Source organism: Ranitomeya variabilis, chromosome 4 (assembly GCF_051348905.1).
Source record: "Ranitomeya variabilis isolate aRanVar5 chromosome 4, aRanVar5.hap1, whole genome shotgun sequence".
Taxonomy (NCBI): Eukaryota; Metazoa; Chordata; class Amphibia; order Anura; family Dendrobatidae; genus Ranitomeya; species Ranitomeya variabilis.
This window is the reverse complement of record NC_135235.1, coordinates 727202548-727222954: the sequence shown is the minus strand read 5'-3', so window position 1 is coordinate 727222954 and position 20407 is coordinate 727202548. Positions and strand designations below refer to the sequence as shown.

The window sequence follows — 20407 nt, the reverse complement described above, 5'->3', positions numbered from 1 at the left end:
TTGTAGCCGGGGAGGGGGAAATCCCCATGACCCCTTCCTAGGCTACGAATATCAGCCGGCAGGTGTCTGCCTACCCATTTCTGGCTATTAATTATAGGGGGACCCCACATAGTTTTTTTTGGGGTGCCCCTATTTTAATGGCCAGTAAAAACTAAATATACAGCTGCGGGCTGATATTCATAACCTGGGAAGATCCATGGGTATTAACCCCTTCCCAGGCTATAAACATCGGCCCATAGTCGCTGGCTTTCCCTCTATGGTGCAGATAATTGCACGGGCGCCCACGCCATTTTATTTTTATAAATTAAACAGATATTGCATTTAAGGCCGGGGTCACACTTGTGAGAAACTCGCACGAGTCTCTCGCATGAATACTCGGCACTGCCGCCGGCACTCGGGATCGGAGTGTACGGCTGCATGTATTTCTATGCAGCTTACCACACCAGTCCCGATTGTCGGCAGCAGTGCCTGGTATTAAGGTCTGAGACTCTTGCGAGTTTCTCGGAAGTGGGACCCAGGCCTAAAGCAGATTTTGTGTGTGTCTTTATTTCACTTTTTTATGTACTATTTTATTATGTTTACTCCTAAACATCGGGCTTGGTATTATCTATCTATAGATCTATCTATCTATGTATGTATCTATCTATTTATCTATCTCTTTCTTTCTGTGTGTGTAAACATTATTGTTCAATGGAGTATGTAAATGAAGAGGTGGGACAAGAAATGACATCACAATTCTTTTTTTTCCTTTATTTAGCTTTCAAAAACGCAAATCCGAACAAAAAAAAAAAAAGCATGAAAATCCGCATCAAATCCATGCGGATTTTTACCTGTGCTTTCTTCCAAGAGATCCAGAATCTACGCAGAAACTTTCACAGGCAATTTTGCAACGTATGCACATACCTGTAGCGGCTCAAAGGCTGTGGAGAAGCAACAGGGTTTCTATAAAGCAATCCAGCAAAATCTCACCGGCGATGGCGGTGCCTGCGCAGTAGCATCTATAAGTAAGAGATAGATGCTACTGGACAGGAGCCTCTGGTGTCATTTTGCTGGATGTTATTTTTTTCTAAGCCTCATGATAGCCACAATATTATAGGCAAAATCAACAATAATATCAACACTATTATATGAATTATGTAAAATAGGGCGCAGGTCACTGAGGGATCAGTGACCTGTCATAAGCCAATACAGATGAATATGTAATCAGAGTACAACATAAAGCCCCGCACACAGCCTCACCCACAGCTCCGCCCACAGCCCCAGCCACACCCCCAGCCACGCCTCAGAGCACGAGAATCTCATTAACTGAAAACTACAAATAAAGATTAAACAACAACCACAAGACGGATTTCATCACCAGGTATCAATGTGATCAGTATAACGGCACCGACCTGACACTGTCTGTAGGTTACTGTGCACAATCCTGCTGACAGGTTCACTTTAAATTTAGATCTTTGGCATTTAGAAGAGGCGATGGAGAGCTTTTTTAAGACTATCAGTTACACACTCAGATAAGTGAGGTAGGCCGATCCCACCACAATCAAAATATCATACAGAATGAACAGGTAGAAAAAATACAAAGAATAAAAAAGTATGTTACATCCCCAACAACAATGTATGTACAAGGTAAGAACTCCAACACTAAACCAGAGTTGCACTCATTTATGGTGGACCATTGGAGCTACTATGAGTCCTGACCAGAAGAGTAGAGAAAGTATTAGCGCCCCCATTTCAGGAGAGATTGTGCAGTAAGGTGAATTCCTTAGGATCAAAAACATAATGTTATTTAGGACGTGGAGTGAATCCATGAAACCAGGGCTCGAGCAATGTCAACATATCTCCTGCAGGTGTGAATAAATGTATATTACAGCCATCAGCCGTGCACAGCTTAGAGATATATCATGGCACAGGTATAATGATTTTCCTGTAGTTTATCACAATCCTGTTTGAAGTTAGAAGGTTTTAAAAGAAATTTAAAAGTCAGGATAAAGGGAAACTCTGCTGTTATTGTACAGAAATTCACACTTGGCCTCACTGCAAATTTAATGTTGTCGATTGTAAAAGCAAAGTTTGGACAAGAAGACTGGACCTGGTCTTGTAGGGACCATATGAGCACATTCAGCTGCACAGAAGGGAGAGAAGGTAGATTCATCCAATAAGATCTCAGAGATCTAGGAAACCAACAGCATCATTACCCTCCGCTCTCTCTTACAGGCCCATCATAATATATTTCTTCAAGTGATTTTCTAACTTGTCAGCACATTCTACATTCGCTGTCTGGACTTTGTTGTTTACAGATCTCGGCAGGTAACGGTCAGTGTCTTCTAATCCCAGGGGGTAGGTAGATCATCCAGGTGGTAAGTTCTACAAAAAAGGCTTTCAATACCCAAAGTCATTTGAACAGTTTTTGGTGGAGGAGAATGTTGTGGTCGGGAGGCCAAATGGTGATCGCACGATTGTGATACAGTCAGATTACACCACCTATAAAGCAGTCACAGCCGGTGACTGAGAATCTGGGACTTCTCTGCATTTAGCGGTCACTACTCACCTGGGTAGTCATATGCAGGAATCTCCTCTTTACACCACTCATCACCCCTCACATACATCTCTGCAGTATTAATACGGGTCAGATCTTCACCCTGAAACAAATATTGTAAAAGTCACAGACAGATGGAGAAGTCACATCTGTGATCAGCTCTAATCCTGCCATCTCCACCGTTCACATTACACAAGTATAAAACATATAATACTGGGGGATAATAAAAGACTGAGCACAAGACCTTCACCGGCGTCTACACATCATAGGGGAGATCTCATGACACCTTCTCTCCATCTACCTGATGATCCTGAGGAACAATGGGATCTTCTTGTTTACAGTCCTGTGGAAGAAGAGGACGGGGACATCTCTCTGGTGTTGTCCTCTTACTGGATAGATCTGGAGGAAACACATACAGGGACTGAATTCATTCTTTACATACAGATAATTATAAGCCGTGCGTATTTAGTCCTGTCTATTACCTGGTGATGTGAGGGGCTGGGGAAACGCCATCATGATGTCCTTATACAGATCTTTGTGTCCTTCTAAATACTCCCACTCCTCCATGGAGAAATAGACAGCAACATCCTGACACCTTGTAGGAACCTGACACATACAATGATACCATCATCCACCCGATCTCTTCATAGTGTTAAGGCCCCGTCTCACTAAGCGATTTACCAACGATCACGACCAGCGATACGACCTGGCCGTGATCGTTGGTAAGTCGCTGTGTGGTCGCTGGGGAGCTGTCACACAGACAGCTCTCTCCAGCGACCAACGATCAGGGGAACGACTTCGGCATCGTTGAAACTGTCTTCAACGATGCCGAAGTCCCCCTGCAGCACCCGGGTATCCAGGGTAAACATCGGGTTACTAAGCGCAGGGCCGCGCTTAGTAACCCGATGTTTACCCTGGTTACCAAAAAAAACAAACAGTACATACTCGCCTTTCGGTGTCCAGGTCCCTTGCCGTCTGCTTCCTGCTCTGACTGAGATCCGGCCGTACAGCGAGAGCAGAGCGCAGCGGTGACGTCACTGCTGTGCTCTCACTTCTCACTGTACGGCCGGCAGTCAGTGAGAGCAGGAAGCAGACGGCAAGGGACCTGGACACCGAAAGGCGAGTATGTATTGTTTTGTTTTTTTTACATTTACGCTGGTAACCAGGGTAAACATCGGGTTACTAAGCGCGGCCCTGCGCTTAGTAACCCGATGTTTACCCTGGTTACCAGTGAAGACATCGCTGGATCGGTGTCACACACACCGATTCAGCGATGTCAGCGGGACCTCAACGACCAAAAAAAGGTCCAGGCCATTCCGACACGACCAGCGATCTCGCAGCAGGGGCCTGATCGCTGGTACGTGTCACACATAGCGAGATCGCTATGGAGGTCGCTGTTGCGTCACAAAACTTGTGACTCAGCAGCGATCTCGCTAGCGATCTCGCTATGTGAGACGGGGCCTTTACTGTATAATGTCCCATCATTCCCACCTCTCTAGTTAGCAGCTCAGTCATCTTGTAGATGTGTTCTAGAAACTTCTGGTCATTGATGTATTCATGTATCAGGGGGTGAGATGGAGGCCTCGTGATTGGGCTCAGGAGTCTTTCGCATCCCTCAGACACAGGGTCCTGACAGCGTTCACTAGTGGTCTTCTTCTCTGCTGTGTAATCCTGGTTATGGAGAGACACATTAATAAATCTCACTACAGACATTTCCAGAGTCCTCACCTCTCCAGTTCTGTCCATCTGTTATTCCCATAGAAAAGAATGATGTAATGTGACGTCATCAGAATCTCTCACCTCTCCAGTAAGCCGGAAGAGGATCTCTAGGGTGAGGTGTAATATACTCTCCGCCATCTTATCTCTGTCCATATCCATCTTTGATGGGCGATTTAGAAAAATTCTCTTATATAGAAGATCTTCACTGAGAGGATCCGATATTGAAGAGACCTGAATGAGAAGATGAGCCGATGCAACATCATAACAATCCAGTGTAATAATACAATTACTGGAGATAATAAGGGAAACATATGAGGAGATTTATTATTTTACAGTATTTAGTTTCTTTCTTTCCATCTACTAATAAAACCTATATATTTCGGCCACAGACAACAAGCAGTTTCTTCCTCGGAGTCGGCAGCTGAATACGTTCCTCATAGACTCATCTTCCATAACGCTAATTCTCGTCTCATTTACCGACACTGGAATCGGCATTAGCAATACTGCAGGAGATATTCATTACACGTGACAGGAGAAATAACTACTTCATAATGAGGACAACATCATCTTCTACTACGGCTAGCACGGAGCCATCAGAGAAAGGGGAGTTAAGTGTTTGTTATTTTATCATGTGCCTACCAGCAGCGTAGGGGGGGGGCATGTGTCTGCCAGCAGCACGGGGGGGCATGTCTGCCAGCAGCACAGGGGGGAGGGAGCATGTGTCTGCCAGCAGCACAGGTGTGGGGATGTGCCTGCCAGCAGCACGGGGGGCATGTGCCTGCCAGCAGCACGGGGGGGGGGGAGCATGTGTCTGCCAGCAGCACAGGGAGGGGCATGTGCCTGCCAGCAGCACAGGGGGCATGTGCCTGCCAGCAGCACAGGGGGGCATATGCTTGCCAGCAGCACAGGGGGGCATGTGTCTGCCAGCAGCACAGGGGGCATATAGTGACCGGGGGGGCCTGTACCTGCCAGCAGCACTGGGGGGCATATAGTGACTGGGGGGGCTGTACCTGTCAGCAGCACAGGGGGGAATATTGTGGCTGGGGGGCATGTGCCTGCCAACAGCACAGGGGGCATGTCCCTGCCAGCACAATGGGGCATATTGTGAGCGGGGGGCATGTGCCTGCCAGCATAGGGGGGCATATAGTGACCCAGGAGGGGCATGTGCCTGCCAGCAGCAAAGGGGGGCATATAGTGACCGGGGGGGCATGAGTCTGCCAGCAGTACAGGGGGGCATATAATGACCAGAGGGTCATATGCCTGACAGCAGCACAGGGAGGCATATAGTGACCAGGGGGGCATGTGCCTGACAGCAGCACAGGGGGGCATGTGCCAGCACAAGGATGGGGGTTATATAGATACCAGGATGAGGGACATATGATTTGTTAGACGGACACTGGCATTATAAGACAGACCCCCATTTAACATAAAAAAATATTTTTTTCTCTTTTTCTTCAAATTTGGGGGTGAGTCTTATAATCAGGTGCGTCTTATAGTCTGAAAAATACGGTAATGTATTTCTGGTCCTCCCGGCAGATGATGCTGGGGCAGAGAAGGATCTGGCATCCTGAATTTCAGAGGCTAATCCGTTTGTTCTTCCTGTAGATAATCCTCCGCTAGAGCTATTTGTGTGTGTGGGGGAGTCAGGAGAGATGGCCGTCTGCCAAATGACCATTCAGCCAACACTTATCTCATGTGTATGGGGCCGTTAGTATTACACTGACAGCAGTGATGATACACGGCACTACAGTAGAACAGGGCATCACCAGAGCCATCAGAGGCTCGTATGTTGTATGATCGCACTAATCAGAGGTGTTTAAAAAAGTTTTAAAAAAGGTTTAATGTGAAAAAAAATCACAGTTTTAGCAATAAGGAATATCCTTCACTATAGGGAAAACAGAATCACTGCACAATGTTAGTTAAGTCACGTCCATAACAATTTTATTATACTTTATTATCCTATACACTGTGGTGTAGATAGAAATCACAGGCCTGACAGCAATAGCTGGAATTGGGCCCACAATCTCAAGATTGAGATTATTCCAGTTATTAAATACAAAATGTGAAACTCTTATATTATATAGAGTCAATACAAAAAGAGTTATCGATTTCAAGTGTTTATTTCTGGTAATGTTGATGATTATGGCTTACAGCCAATGAAAACTTAAAGTCATTATCTCAGTAAACTAGAATAATTAACAAAAACACCTGCAAAGATTTCCTAAGCATTTAAAAAGGTCCCTTATTCTGTTACAGTTTCCTCTACAATCATGGGGAAGACTGCTGACTTGACATTTATCCATTGACACACTCCAGAAAGGAGGGTAAGCCACAAAAGGTTGCACAAAGATGCACAAGTAACCGGGATAACCACAGCCTTGAAAGGATTGTTATGAAAAGGCCATTCAAAAAATTGGGGGAAATTCACAAGGAGTGGACTGCTGCTGGAGTCATTGGTTCAAGAGCAACCGCACACATACATATCCAGAACATGGGCTACAAGTGTCGCATTCCTTGTGTCAAGCCACTCATGATCAATAGACAGCACCCGAAGCACCTTACCTTGGCCAAGGAGCAAAAGAACTGGACTGTTGCTCAGTGATCCAAGGTGTTGTTTTCAGATGAAAGTAAATTTTGCATTTCATTTGGAAATCAAGGTTCCAGAGTCTGTAAGAAGAGTGGAGAGGCACACAATCCATGCTGCTTGAGGTCTAGTGTGAAGTTTCCACAATCATTGATGAGGAGTCATGTCATCTGCTGGTGTAGGTCCACTGTGTTTTATCAAGACCAAAATCAGCGCAGCCGTCTACCAGGAAATTTTAGAGTACTTCATGCTTCCCTCTACCGAAAAGCTTTTTGGAGATGGAAATGTAATTCTCCAGCAGGACTTGGCACCTGTCCACACTGCCAAAAGTATCAATACCTGGTTTAAAAACAACAGTATCATTGTGCTTAATTGGCCAACAAACTTGCCTGACCTTAACCCCATAGAGAAACTATGTGGTATTGTCAAGAGAGACAACAGACCCAACAATGCAGTCGAGCTGAAGGCTGCTATCAAAGCAAACTGGGCTTCCATAGCACCTCAGCAGTGCCACAGGCTGATCGCCTCCAAGCCACACCAATTGATGCAGCAATTGATGCAAAAGGAGCCACGACCCAGTATTGAGTGCATTTGCTGAACATACATTTCAGTAGGCCAACATTTTGGATTTTAAAATCATTTTTCAAGCTGGTGGTATAAAGTACAGTGGGGCAAAAAAAGTATTTAGTCAGTCAGCAATAGTGCAAGTTCCACCACTTAAAAAGATGAGAGGCGTCTGTAATTTACATCATAGGTAGACCTCAACTATGGGAGACAAACTGAGAACAAAAAATCCAGAAAATCACATTGTCTGTTTTTTTATCATTTTATTTGCATTTTATGGTGGAAAAGAAGTATTTGGTCAGAAACAAACAATCAAGATTTCTGGCTCTCACAGACCTGTAACTTCTTCTTTAAGTCTCCTCTTTCCTCCACTCATTTCCTGTAGTAATGGCACCTGTTTAAACTTGTTATCAGTATAAAAAGACACCTGTGCACACCCTCAAACAGTCTGACTCCAAACTCCACTATGGTGAAGACCAAAGAGCTGTCAAAGGACACCAGAAACAAAATTGTAGCCCTGCACCAGGCTGGGAAGACTGAATCTGCAATAGCCAACCAGCTTGGAGTGAAGAAATCAACAGTGGGAGCAATAATTAGAAAATGTAAGACATACAAGACCACTGATAATCTCCCTCGATCTGGGGCTCCACGCAAAATCCCACCCCGTGGGGTCAGAATGATCACAAGAACGGTGAGCAAAAATCCCAGAACCACGCGGGGGGACCTAGTGAATGAACTGCAGAGAGCTGGGACCAATGTAACAAGGCCTACCATAAGTAACACACTAGGCCACCATGGACTCAGATCCTGCAGTGCCAGACGTGTCCCACTGCTTAAGCCAGTACATGTCCGGGCCCGTCTGAAGTTTGCTAGAGAGCATTTGGATGATCCAGAGGAGTTTTGGGAGAATGTCCTATGGTCTGATGAAACCAAACTGGAACTGTTTGGTAGAAACACAACTTGTCGTGTTTGGAGGAAAAAGAATACTGAGTTGCATCCATCAAACACCATACCTACTGTAAAGCATGGTGGTGGAAACATCATGCTTTGGGGCTGTTTCTCTGCAAAGGGGCCAGGACGACTGATCCGGGTACATGAAAGAATGAATGGGGCCATGTATCGTGAGATTTTGAGTGCAAACCTCCTTCCATCAGCAAGGGCATTGAAGATGAAACGTGGCTGGGTCTTTCAACATGACAATGATCCAAAGCACACCGCCAGGGCAACGAAGGAGTGGCTTCGTAAGAAGCATTTCAAGGTCCTGGAGTGGCCTAGCCAGTCTCCAGATCTCAACCCTATAGAAAACCTTTGGAGGGAGTTGAAAGTCCGTGTTGCCAAGCGAAAAGCCAAAAACATCACTGCTCTAGAGGAGATCTGCATGGAGGAATGGGCCAACATACCAACAACAGTGTGTGGCAACCTTGTGAAGACTTACAGAAAACGTTTGACCTCTGTCATTGCCAACAAAGGATATATTACAAAGTATTGAGATGAAATTTTGTTTCTGACCAAATACTTATTTTCCACCATAAAATGCAAATAAAATGATAAAAAAACAGACAATGTGATTTTCTGGATTTTTTTTTCTCAGTTTGTCTCCCATAGTTGAGGTCTACCTATGATGTAAATTACAGACGCCTCTCATCTTTTTAAGTGGTGGAACTTGCACTATTGCTGACTGACTAAATACTTTTTTGCCCCACTGTATTCTAATTTACTGAGATAATGACCTTTGGGTTTTCATTGGCTGTAAGCCATAATCATCATCATTATCAGAAAGAAACACTTGAAATAGATCACTCTGTTTGTAATTACTCTATTTAAGAGTTTTACTTTTTTGTATAGAAGAAATGAAATAAATTAACTTTTTGATGATATTCTAATTTTGTGAGAAGCACCTGTAGATGACATCACTAATATATGGGAGCACATAGGAGACATTACTAATATAAGGGGGCACATAGGTGACATTACTAATATATGGGGGCACATAGGAGACATTATATATATATTGGGGACATAAGTGACATTAGTAATATATGGGGTCATATAGCTGACATTACTAAACTATGAGGGCACATAGGTGACATTACTAATATATGGAGGCTGTGAGGCGGGGGGTTCATATGTGAATGGTGATATGTATCCCCCAGGATGTGGACGAACTCCTATTAGACCCCCTAGAGTGCCTTGTGGTCACAACAGGATGCCTGTGAGTCACAAAACAAAGTAAAAGTAAGCATGGCCTGGTCAAGCTATTTGACCAAGAAAATGTTCAGGAAAACCCTTTAAGGGAATTTATTTTTGAAACTGACTACAGGAAGGTAGCTGGGCAGTCCGTTTCCTCCAGACGGGTCTTGCAAGTGGCCCATGGCCACAGATTCCAGGTTAAAACCCCTGCAGCATGGGTTTGGTTGTGTCAGTTTAGAGTTTGCAAATTGCGGAGCGGTCAGCTCTGCAGAAGTTCAGTCTGTGTGAGTTAACAAAGAGCCAGCAGAATGAGCTTCTGGCACCCCGCAGTGTGATACGGTGGTGCAGTCGCCCGCAGCAACAAGACACTCACGGACTGTTTTGTTTCCAGGCTGTGATCCGGATGCCGTATGCTGTACAATGTGTGAGTGTGGACACTAAAACATGTTTGCTGTGAACTTTTCCTGTGGTCACTGTCTGTCACACTGAACCATCCCCACTGCACTACAGTTTGCCACATTGCAACCCAGGCCTGTGGACAAAATGGAGAAAATCCTGAGGCAGCTGGTCCTCACACAGCAACAACAGCAACAAACCAATAACCTGTTGCTGCAGCAAATTGCAGTCCTGCGTGAGGCACCTCCAACGCCGACCCTGGAATGTTGCGAGGCCCGAGAAAAGGTTTGCTCCGCTTTGAGGAAATTGAGTCAGGAAGAAGACATGGAAGCTTTCCTCACCGTCCATGAGCACACGGCAGTGCGGGAGAACCTGCCAACGTTCCAGTGGGCCAAAGTGGTGGCTCGATTCCTGAGGTGTGAAGTGCTAGAGGCCTACTTTAACCTCAGTCGGATGGACGCCCAGGACTACACCATGCGAAAAGGTGAGATCCTTGCCCGACTGGGGGTTACTACCTTCATTCCACACAGCATTGGGTGGGGACCCGGGCACTCTGGACCAGGTGGTGGTACTGATTAAGTGGTACATGGCCACTCAGGACTTTATGCGGGACATGGCTCCATTACAGCTGTCATGTTGGGCCCCACCAACCTAGGAGCCTGGGAAAAATCCATGTCACTCTACTGGGGCCAATCAGGACCGAGCGAGAGTGACAGCAGTCCCGTGTCCCCTAAGTCGGCCCTAGGGTCCAGTCGCGCCACAGCTATCAAGTGTTGGCAGTGCCTGGGCCCTGGACATGTGGATGCCAACTGCCCCTTGACAGCTGAACCCTTGGTATGTGGGTATACTCATATCGTGTCTATGTTCGCCCAGCCATTGTGCTCCACCACTGTAGGCACCACCGGTACCGAACCCTAGCTGTGCAAGGTATTTGTTAACGGGTACCAGACGGATGCTCTCTTGGACTCGGGGAGCTTAGGGACTCTGGTACATGGGTCCCTTGTTGCTGGGAACAACCCCAATGAACGGGAAGTGGGGGTGGTATGCATACATGGGGAACTCCGAGAGTACCTGACCATGGAGGTTACGTTTTCCACACCGTGTGGAGAGATAAGATGTGTTGTCAGAGTGGTAAAGACTCTTCCGTATGGGACTGTATTGGGAAGAGACTTACCACTGTTCTGGTCCCTGTGGAGACCAGGGTTAACCCTCCTAAGGTATATGATATTCTGGGCACGGAACCCGAAGATCCCAAGTCAGGGACACCTGCCGTGTAAACCCTATAGGTGTCCCCTAGAGGTATTGGCAGGTGAGGTCGGGGAGACCCCACTGATCCCTGAGCTGGAAGCGCCCCTTGGTAAGTTTGGGACAGCTCAGTTCCAGGATCTCACCCTTGCTTGCGCACAATAAAGGGTGATGAAGGTTAATGGAGTGGCTCAGCAACTAGGTGCAGAAACATTTTTTCCTCGCATGGTTGTCAACCAAGACCTATTGTATAGGGTTGACAAAATCTGGGATGAAGTGGGAGAACAACTGATAATGCCTCAATCCTTCCCTCGCACGGTGCTCAAAATGGCTCACACCCACATGCTGGGGGGGCACTTGGGGGCCAAGAAGACGCAGGAAAGCATACTGCAGCATTTTTTTGGCCTGGGGTCTATGCGGAGGTCCAGAGGTACTGTGACACGTGTCCGGAGTGCCAAATGACCTCACCTACCACGAACTACAGGAGTCCATTGGTACCTATGCCCATCATGGAGGTACCTTTTGAACGGATTGCGCTGGATCTCGTGGGGCCAACAGTAAAATCTGCCCGGGACCACCAACACATATTGGTGGTCGTAAATTACAACACCAAGTACCCGGAGGCCACACCGCTGCGGCACACCTCAGCTAAACTTATCGACTGGGAGTTGTTTGCCATGTTCTGTCACCTTGGGCTACCGAAGAAGATCCTCACTGATCAGGTGACTCCTTTTATGTCCAAGGTGACAAAGGAACTGCGCAAGCTTCAAAAAATAAAACAGTTACGAACGTCGGTGTATCACCCCCAGATCGACGGGTTAGTCGAGCGCTTCAACAAAACCTTCAAATCCATGTTGAAGAAAGTAGTCTCTAATGATAGAAGGAATTGGGACATGTTGTTGCCCTGATGTTCGCCATTCAGGAGGTACCGCAGGCTTCCATGGGATTTTCACCCTTTGAGCTACTGTATGGAAGGCATTCTAGGGGTCTGTTGGATGTAGCCAAAGAGACATGGGAGCAGGAACCTACACCCTATAAGAGTGTCATTGATCACGTTGTCAACATGCAGGACCAAATTGCAGCGGTCATGCCTATAGTAAAGAAGTATTTGGTGGATGCTCAGGCAGCACAGAGCCACGTATATAACAAAAAGGCCATGGTTCGCTCATTTAATGTGGGAAATCGGGTGTTGGTTTTGGTGCCCACTACCGAAAGCAAGCTTATGGCCCAGTGGCAAGGGCCGTATGAAGTTTGGAAAAAACTGGGTGAAGTAAACTACCGAGTTTACCAGTCCGGGGAAAGAAAACCTGAACAGTTGTATCACATTACATAGTTACATAGTTATTAAGATTGAAGGAAGACTTTAAGTCCATCTAGTTCAACCCATAGCCTAACATGCCCTAACATGTTGATCCAGGGGAAGGCAAAAAAAAAACATGTGGTAAGAGTAAGCTCCACCATGGGGAAAAAAATTCCTTCCCGACCCCACATAGGGCAATCAGACTAGTTCCCTGGATCAACGCCCTATCAAGGAATCTAATATATATACCCTGTAACATTATACTTTTCCAGAAAGGTATCCAGTCCCCTCTTAAATTTAAGTAATGACTCACTCATTACAACATCATACGGCAGAGAGTTCCATAGTCTCACTGCTCTTACAGTAAAGAATCCGCGTCTGTTATTATGCTTAAACCTTTTTTCCTCCAGACGTAGAGGATGCCCCCTTGTCCCTGTCACCGGTCTATGATTAAAAAGATCATCAGAAAGGTCTTTGTACTGTCCCCTCATATATTTATACATTAACATAAGATCACCCCTTAGCCTTCGTTTTTCCAAACTAAATAGCCCCAAGTGTAATAACCTATCTTGGTATTGCAGACCCCCCAGTCCTCTAATAACCTTGGTTGCTCTTCTCTGCACCCGCTCCAGTTCAGCTATGTCTTTCTTATACACCGGAGACCAGAACTGTGCACAGTATTCTAAGTGTGGTCGAACTAGTGACTTGTATAGAGGTAAAATTATGTTCTCCTCATGAGCATCTATGCCTCTTTTAATGCATCCCGTTATTTTATTTGCCTTTGTAGCAGCTGCCTGACACTGACCACTGAATATGAGTTTGTCATCCACCCATACACCCAGGTCTTTTTCATTGACGGTTTTGCCCAGAGTTTTAGAATTAAGCACATAGTTATACATCTTATTACTTCTACCCAAGTGCATGACCTTACATTTATCCCCATTAAAGCTCATTTGCCATTTATCAGCCCAAGCTTCTAGTTTACATAAATCATCCTGTAATATAAAATTGTCCTCCTCTGTATTGATTACCCTGCAGAGTTTAGTGTCATCTGCAAATATTGAAATTGTACTCTGAATGCCCCCTACAAGGTCATTAATAAATATGTTAAAAAGAAGAGGGCCCAATACTGACCCCTGTGGTACCCCACTGCTAACCGCGACCCAGTCCGAGTGTGCTCCATTAATAACCACCCTTTGTTTCCTATCACTGAGCCAGCTCTCAATCCACTTACACATATTTTCCCCTATCCCCATTATTCTCATTTTATGTAACAACCTTTTGTGTGGCACCGTATCAAAAGCTTTTGAAAAGTCCATATACACTATATCCACTGGGCTCCCTTGGTCCAGTCCGGAACTTACCTCATCAAAGAAGCTGATCAAATTAGTCTGACATGAACGGTCCTTAGTAAACCCGTGCTGATACTGGGTCATGAGGTTATTCCTCTTCAGATACTCCAGTATAGCATCCCTTAGAATGCCCTCCAGGATTTTACCCACAGTAGAGGTTAAACTTACTGGCCTATAATTTCCGAGTTCAGTTTTTGTCCCCTTTTTGAATATTGGCACCACATTTGCTATACGCCAGTCCTGTGGTACACACCCTGTTATTATGGAGTCTTTAAAGATTAAAAATAATGGTCTATCAATGACTGTACTTAATTCCTGCAGTACTCGGGGGTGTATCCCATCCGGGCCCGGAGATTTGTCAATTTTTGTGATTTTTAGACGCCGCCGTACTTCCTGCTGGGTTAAGCAGGTAACATTTAATTGGGAATTTTTATCACTAGTCATATTGGCTGCCATGGGATTTTCTTTTGTAAATACTGATGAAAAAAAGTCATTTAGCATATTGGCTTTTTCCTCATCCTCATCCACCATTTCACCCAGACTTATTTTTAAGGGGGCCAACACTATCATTTTTTAGTTTCTTACTATTTATGTAGTTAAAGAATATTTTGGGATTATTTTTGCTCTCTCTGGCAATGAGTCTCTCATTCAACATTAATCTGTTGAAAGCGTGGAAGGACCGGGAGTGTATGCTTACGGAGGTGACTCCCAACATATCATCTGGGGACCCTCCGATATCGGTCCAGATGGAGGACGAGGGAGAGGTAAAGATAGGAGACACCCTCTCGAAACAGCAGCAGCGAGAGGTACGGAAATTGGTAAAAGGGAATACTGATGTATTATTGGGTTTACCCAGTCAAACCTATGTCATCCAGCATGACATTGTCACCGAGCCTCACGTGACGGTATAAATGAAACCATACTGTGTGCCCGAGGCCCGCAGACAAGCGATCATGAGTGAGGTGAAACAAATGCTTCAGCTGGGAGTAATTGAGGAATCTCGGAGTGACTGGGCTAGCCCGATGGTGCTAATCCTGAAGCCAGCTGGGTCATAACGGTTCTGTATTGACTTCCGTAAGTTAACTGAGGTGTCAAAGTTCGACCTTTACCTAATGCCCAGGGTAGGCAAGCTGATCGAGCACCTGGGTCAGGCCCAGTACGTCACCACGCTCGATCTGACTAAGTGATATTGGCAGGTGCATCTTACAGAGTCGGCAAAGGAAAAGACCAACTTCATAACACCGGAGGGTCTGTACCACTATTTCGGCCTGCCCTTTGGACTACATGGGGCCCCAGCCACATTCCAGAGGTTAATGGACATAGTACTGGAACCCCCATTGGAAGACGTTTTCATCTTTAGTACTGACTGGCATACCCACTTGTTCTAGGTGCAAGCGGTAGATTTGCTCAAAGCCGTGGGCCTGATGGCGAATCCCAAGAAATGTGCTGTAGGCAGGGGGGGCTGGGCCAGGTGGCAGAAGCATTTGCCCCCCGAGCCACATAATTAGCACCTGCCCGCCCTGCAGCGTGTACAATGAAAGAACACCTGACTGCGGCCCGCGGTAGTGGAGAGCGGCCGGCCACACACAGCTAACAGCGGGGCGGGCAGGACTCACTGCAGGCTGAGAGCGCATTGCTATGGCACCCAGTGGCAAGCTGGGATTGGATCCAGCTGGGGTTCAGAGAGTCCTGTCATGTACAGCCTAATACATAAGCATGCCTCTGAACCCTCCGGATCTGAGGCTGAGAAGACAGGCAGTGGCCGCCATTACAGTTTGCCACAGGCCCACAGCCCACAGGATAGTCTGAGTCCCACTCCTACTCCAGTCCCTGCTGCTCAGTGCCTGTGCCCTGCGGTAAGTGGTGTCCACGTCCAATATTATCCCAGATACCTTTGGGTTGTATTATGCCATTTTTTGAATAGCAAACTGAATTAGATGGTATTAACATGAATATATGCAACGATAGTATTTGTGCCAGTCTTATTAGTGCATTTGCTCAGTTGAATACTTAAAGGGAACGTGTCACCTCGTTCTGCTGCTGTAAGATGCGGCTACTGGCTTTCGGGGCTTATGTACAGCATTCTATAATGCTGCAGATAAGCCCCGGTCCAACCTGAAAGATAAGGAATACAAATTTTATTATACTCACCCGGGGGGGGGGTCTGATCCGATGGGTGTCAGAGGTCTGGGTCCGGTGCCTCCCATCTCCATGCGATGTCGTCATCCTGCTTGCTTCGCATTGTGCTCCTGTGCAGGTGTACTGATCTGCCCTGTTGAGGGCAGGGCAAAGTCCTGCAATGCGCAGGCGCTGGGAAAGGCAAGAGAGGCCCAGCGCCTGTGCACTGCAGTACTTTGCTCTGCCCTCAGAGCAAATCAGTACGCCTGCACAGGAGTACGACACGAAGCAAGCAGGATAACGACATCGCATGAAGATGGCAGGTACCGGACCCGGACATGCAACATCCATTGGATTGGACCGCCCCATGGGTGAGTATAATAAAACTTGCTTTTCTTATCTTTCAGGTCAGACCGGAGGCTTATGTACAGCATTATAGAATGCTGTAGATAAGTCCTGAAAGGCAGTGGCCGCATCTTATAGCGGAAAAACGAGGTGACAGGTTCCCTATAAAATAGTCTATCTGATATTTATTGATTTAATGAAATGAGACTTGACTTGCTAGGAGAATGTTTTAGTATGGGATAACAGAACCATCTGATGGCTAATTGTAGAAATAGCAACTACTACTTCATATTATGATTGTATTTAAGGCACAAATGAAATGTTAGTACATTTTTCTGCACTAAGTATTGTGAATTCCGTTCTTGGGCTCCCTCCTGTGGTTATGAATGGTACTTTTGGGAGTTCTGCCCTTGGGCTCCCTCTGGTGGTGTCGAGTGGAACTGCTGTTCCTGAAGGTTGGCCTGGCAGCTGACTTCACTAATCGGCTCCCTTGGCCTTACTATTTAACAGGGCTCTGGCCTGTAATTCATGCCAGCTGTCAATGTTTTACTGGGTTAGACTCAGTCCTCTCCTTGGATTTCTCTATGGCCTGTTCAAGTCAGCATAAGATAAGTTCTTGCTAGTTCTTGTACTTACTGTTCAGTTTAAAGTTATGTCTTTTTTTTGTCCAGCTTGTCATTATGAAATATTCAGGCTAGCTGGAAGCTCTGGGGAAGCAGAATTGCCCCTCCACACCGTGAGTCGGTGTGGAGGTTATTTTTGTAATCTCTGCGTGGATTTTTAGGGTTTTTTTATACTGACCGCACAGTGCCCTTTCCTATTTCTGTCTATCTAGTCAGAGTTGGCCTCCTTTGCTAAAATCTGTTTTCATCCCTGCGTTTGTCATTTCCCTCTCCACTCACAGTCAACATATGTGGGGGGCTATCTTTCCTTTTGGGAATTTCTCTGAGGCGAGATAGTTTTCTATTTCCATCTTAGGGGTAGTTAGTTCTTAGGCTGTGAAGAGGCGTCTAGGGAGTGACAGGAACGTCCCACGGCTATTTCTAGTGTTTGTGTTAGGATTAGGGATTGCGGTCAGTAAAGCTACCACCTCCTCAGAGCTTGTCTATGATCTATTTTACCCACCAGGTCATATCAGTGCTGCTCCGTACCCACCAGGTCATATCAGTGCTGCTCCGTTCCCATCAGGTCATATCAGTGCTGCTCCGTTACCACCAGGTCATAACAGTACAGCTGGCCCACAATGTGTTAAATACATCTCTAAAGAGGGAAAAGAAAGTTCTGAGTCATTTATTTATTTATTTTTTGTAGCTTGTTTTGTCTTTTTTTTCCCCTTAATCTTTGGGTGGTTCAGGATTTGGGTACTGATATGGAGGTTCAGGGTCTGTCCTCGCGTGTTGATCATCTCGCTGCAAGGGTACAGAGTATCCAAGATTATGTTGTCCAGACTTCGGTTTCTGAGCCTAGAATTCCTATTCCTGATTTGTTTTCTGGGGATAGATCTAAATTTTTGAACTTCAAAAATAATTGCAGATTGTTTTTTGCTCTGAGACCTCATTCCTCTGGTGACTCCGTTCAGCAGGTGAAAATTGTTATTTCTCTGCTCCGTGGAGACCCGCAAGACTGGGCATTCTCCCTTGAGCCAGGGAATCCTGCATTGCTCAATGTAGATGCATTTTTTCAAGCACTCGGACCTCTTTATGATGAACCTAATTCTGTGGATCAGGCAGAAAAAATCTGGCTGGCCCTGTGTCAGGGGCAGGAAGCAGCAGAAATTTACTGCCAGAAATTTAGAAAGTGGTCTGTGCTTACAAAATGGAATGAGGATGCCCTGGCAGCTATTTTCAGAAAGGGTCTTTCTGAAGCCCTTAAGGATGTTATGGTGGGGTTCCCCACACCTGCTGGTTTGAACGAATCAATGTCTCTGGCCATTCAGATTGATCGGCGCCTGCGTGAGCGTATGTTGGTGCACCATATGGCGGTGTCCTCTGGGCAGAGTCCTGAGCCTATGCAATGTGATAAGACTTTGACTAGAGCAGAACGGCAGGAATTCAGACGTCAGAATGGGCTGTGTTTTTACTGTGGTGATTCTGCTCATGCTATTTCTGGTTGTCCTAAGCGTACTAAAAAGGTCGCTAGATCTGTTGCCATTAGTACTATACAGCCTAAATTTCTCTTGTCTGTTACTCTGATTTGCTCATTGTCGTCCTTTTCTGTAATGGCATTTTTGGATTCTGGCACTGCCCTGAACTTAATGGACTTAGACTTTGCCAGGCGCTGTGTTTTTTCCTTGGAGCCTTTGCAGAGCCCTATTCCCTTGAGGGGGATTGATGCTATGCCATTGGCCAAGAATAAACCTCAGTACTGGACACAGTTGACCATGTACATGGCTCCAGAACATCAGGAAAATATTCGCTTTTTGGTGTTGCATAATTTGCATGATGTTGTTGTGCTGGGTTTTCCATGGTTACAGGTACATAATCCGGTGCTGGATTGGAAATCTATGTCTGTGACTAGTTGGGGTTGCCAAGGGATACATAGTGATATTCCTGTGATGTCAATTTCCTCTTCCCCCTCTTCTGAAGTTCCTGAGTTTTTGTCGGATTTCCAGGATATTTTTGATAAGCCTAAGTCTAGTTCCCTGCCTCCTCATAGGGACTGTGAGTAGTGTAGCATAGATATGTTTCGTCAAACTCAATTTGACAGGTGGCCCCGCCCCTATCAAAGTGTATCAAAGTGTGTAACCCCGCCCCTCCCCTGTCTTCTAACAGCAGCTGTGTGGCAGCTCCCCCTCCCTTTTTATATAGTTTAATATTATTATCGCTGTATTTGATACAGTGAATGTTATCCCCGTAATTGTTTTATATTAGAGTTTTATATTTATATGTGATTTATAATGCGCACATTATGTATGTGGGCATGTTACAACATGAATGTTATCCCCGTAATTGTTTTATATTAGAGTTTTATATCTCATTTATATGTGATTTATAATGCGCACATTATGTATGTGGGCATGTTACAACATGAATATTATCCCCGCAATTGTTTTATATTAGAGTTTTATATTAATATGTGATTTATAATGCGCACATTATGTATGTGGGCATGCTACAACACCCGCAAGTGTGAAGGGTGGTGTTTTTATACGGAGTCTGTGTACAGGCTGCAGTGGTTGCAGTCAGAAAAAAATAAATAAAAAAAAAATGTGTGAGTCTCCTCTATTCCTTAAATAAACACAAAACAGGTGTTTGTATGCATGACATACATTTTGTTATTCTCATTTATATGTGTTTTATAATGCGCACATTATGTATGCGCCATATTACAACACCCGCAAGTATGGCTGTGATTATTATCACAGTAAGCTTTTTTTATATTAGATCTTTCGTTTACTGGTTTGGGGTTATTGAGTCTGATACTATATTTGATAGATTATCCCAACTCCGTGCCTATTCTGGGTGAGTCTGTGTACAGGCTGCAGGGGCTGCAGTCAGAAAAGTGTGTACCCCACCCCTCCCTGTCAGCCAGCTGTCCTCCTTGTCTGGCTCACCCTTTTTGATATAGTTTAATTTGTTAATACAGTGAATATTATCCCAGTAATTGTTTTATATTAGATGTTTATATGATATATTAAGATTAGTCTTGTTTGATAATCCACTGATAGGGAGAGTGAGGCTGTGTTTCTACAGTATTATTCTGCTGTGAGCTTGAAGGATTCTAGTACTATAATAGCTAACAGATGCTAAGAGTTTCTGTGATGCAGATACAAACAGTCCACTAGCTAACAGCTGTTAAATGTATCTGTACTGATCACGAACTAGATGTCAGGGTGTGTGTGTTAAGAGGTGTTTACCAAATATGTGAAACTTCTTACAAAATAATATGTTGTTACAAGTCATTTATCCGCTGTAAGATGTGCTTCTGACATTTTCATAAACCTATAGTCCCAATAATATTTATTTGACCAGCAGATAATTAATTAAAATCGCATAAAGCGTGTTAAATAGACATTACACCAAAATCATAGCGAATCAAAATGTATTAAATTGATTACT

At 45.2% G+C, this 20407-nt stretch overlaps 1 protein-coding gene across 1 annotated transcript in view; it reads right to left on the bottom strand.

The window, feature by feature from the left end:
- The window catches only part of LOC143767924 (uncharacterized), a 56626-nt gene that overhangs the window by 3287 nt on the left and 32932 nt on the right, over positions 1-20407 (bottom strand). The window contains exons 5-9 of the mRNA XM_077256443.1: positions 4337-4486; positions 4028-4207; positions 3019-3142; positions 2838-2935; positions 2549-2639 (exon numbers count right to left, since the gene is read on the bottom strand). Coding sequence (XP_077112558.1) covers positions 2549-2639; positions 2838-2935; positions 3019-3142; positions 4028-4207; positions 4337-4486 — 643 coding nt within the window. The remainder of the gene's footprint in view (positions 1-2548; positions 2640-2837; positions 2936-3018; positions 3143-4027; positions 4208-4336; positions 4487-20407) is intronic.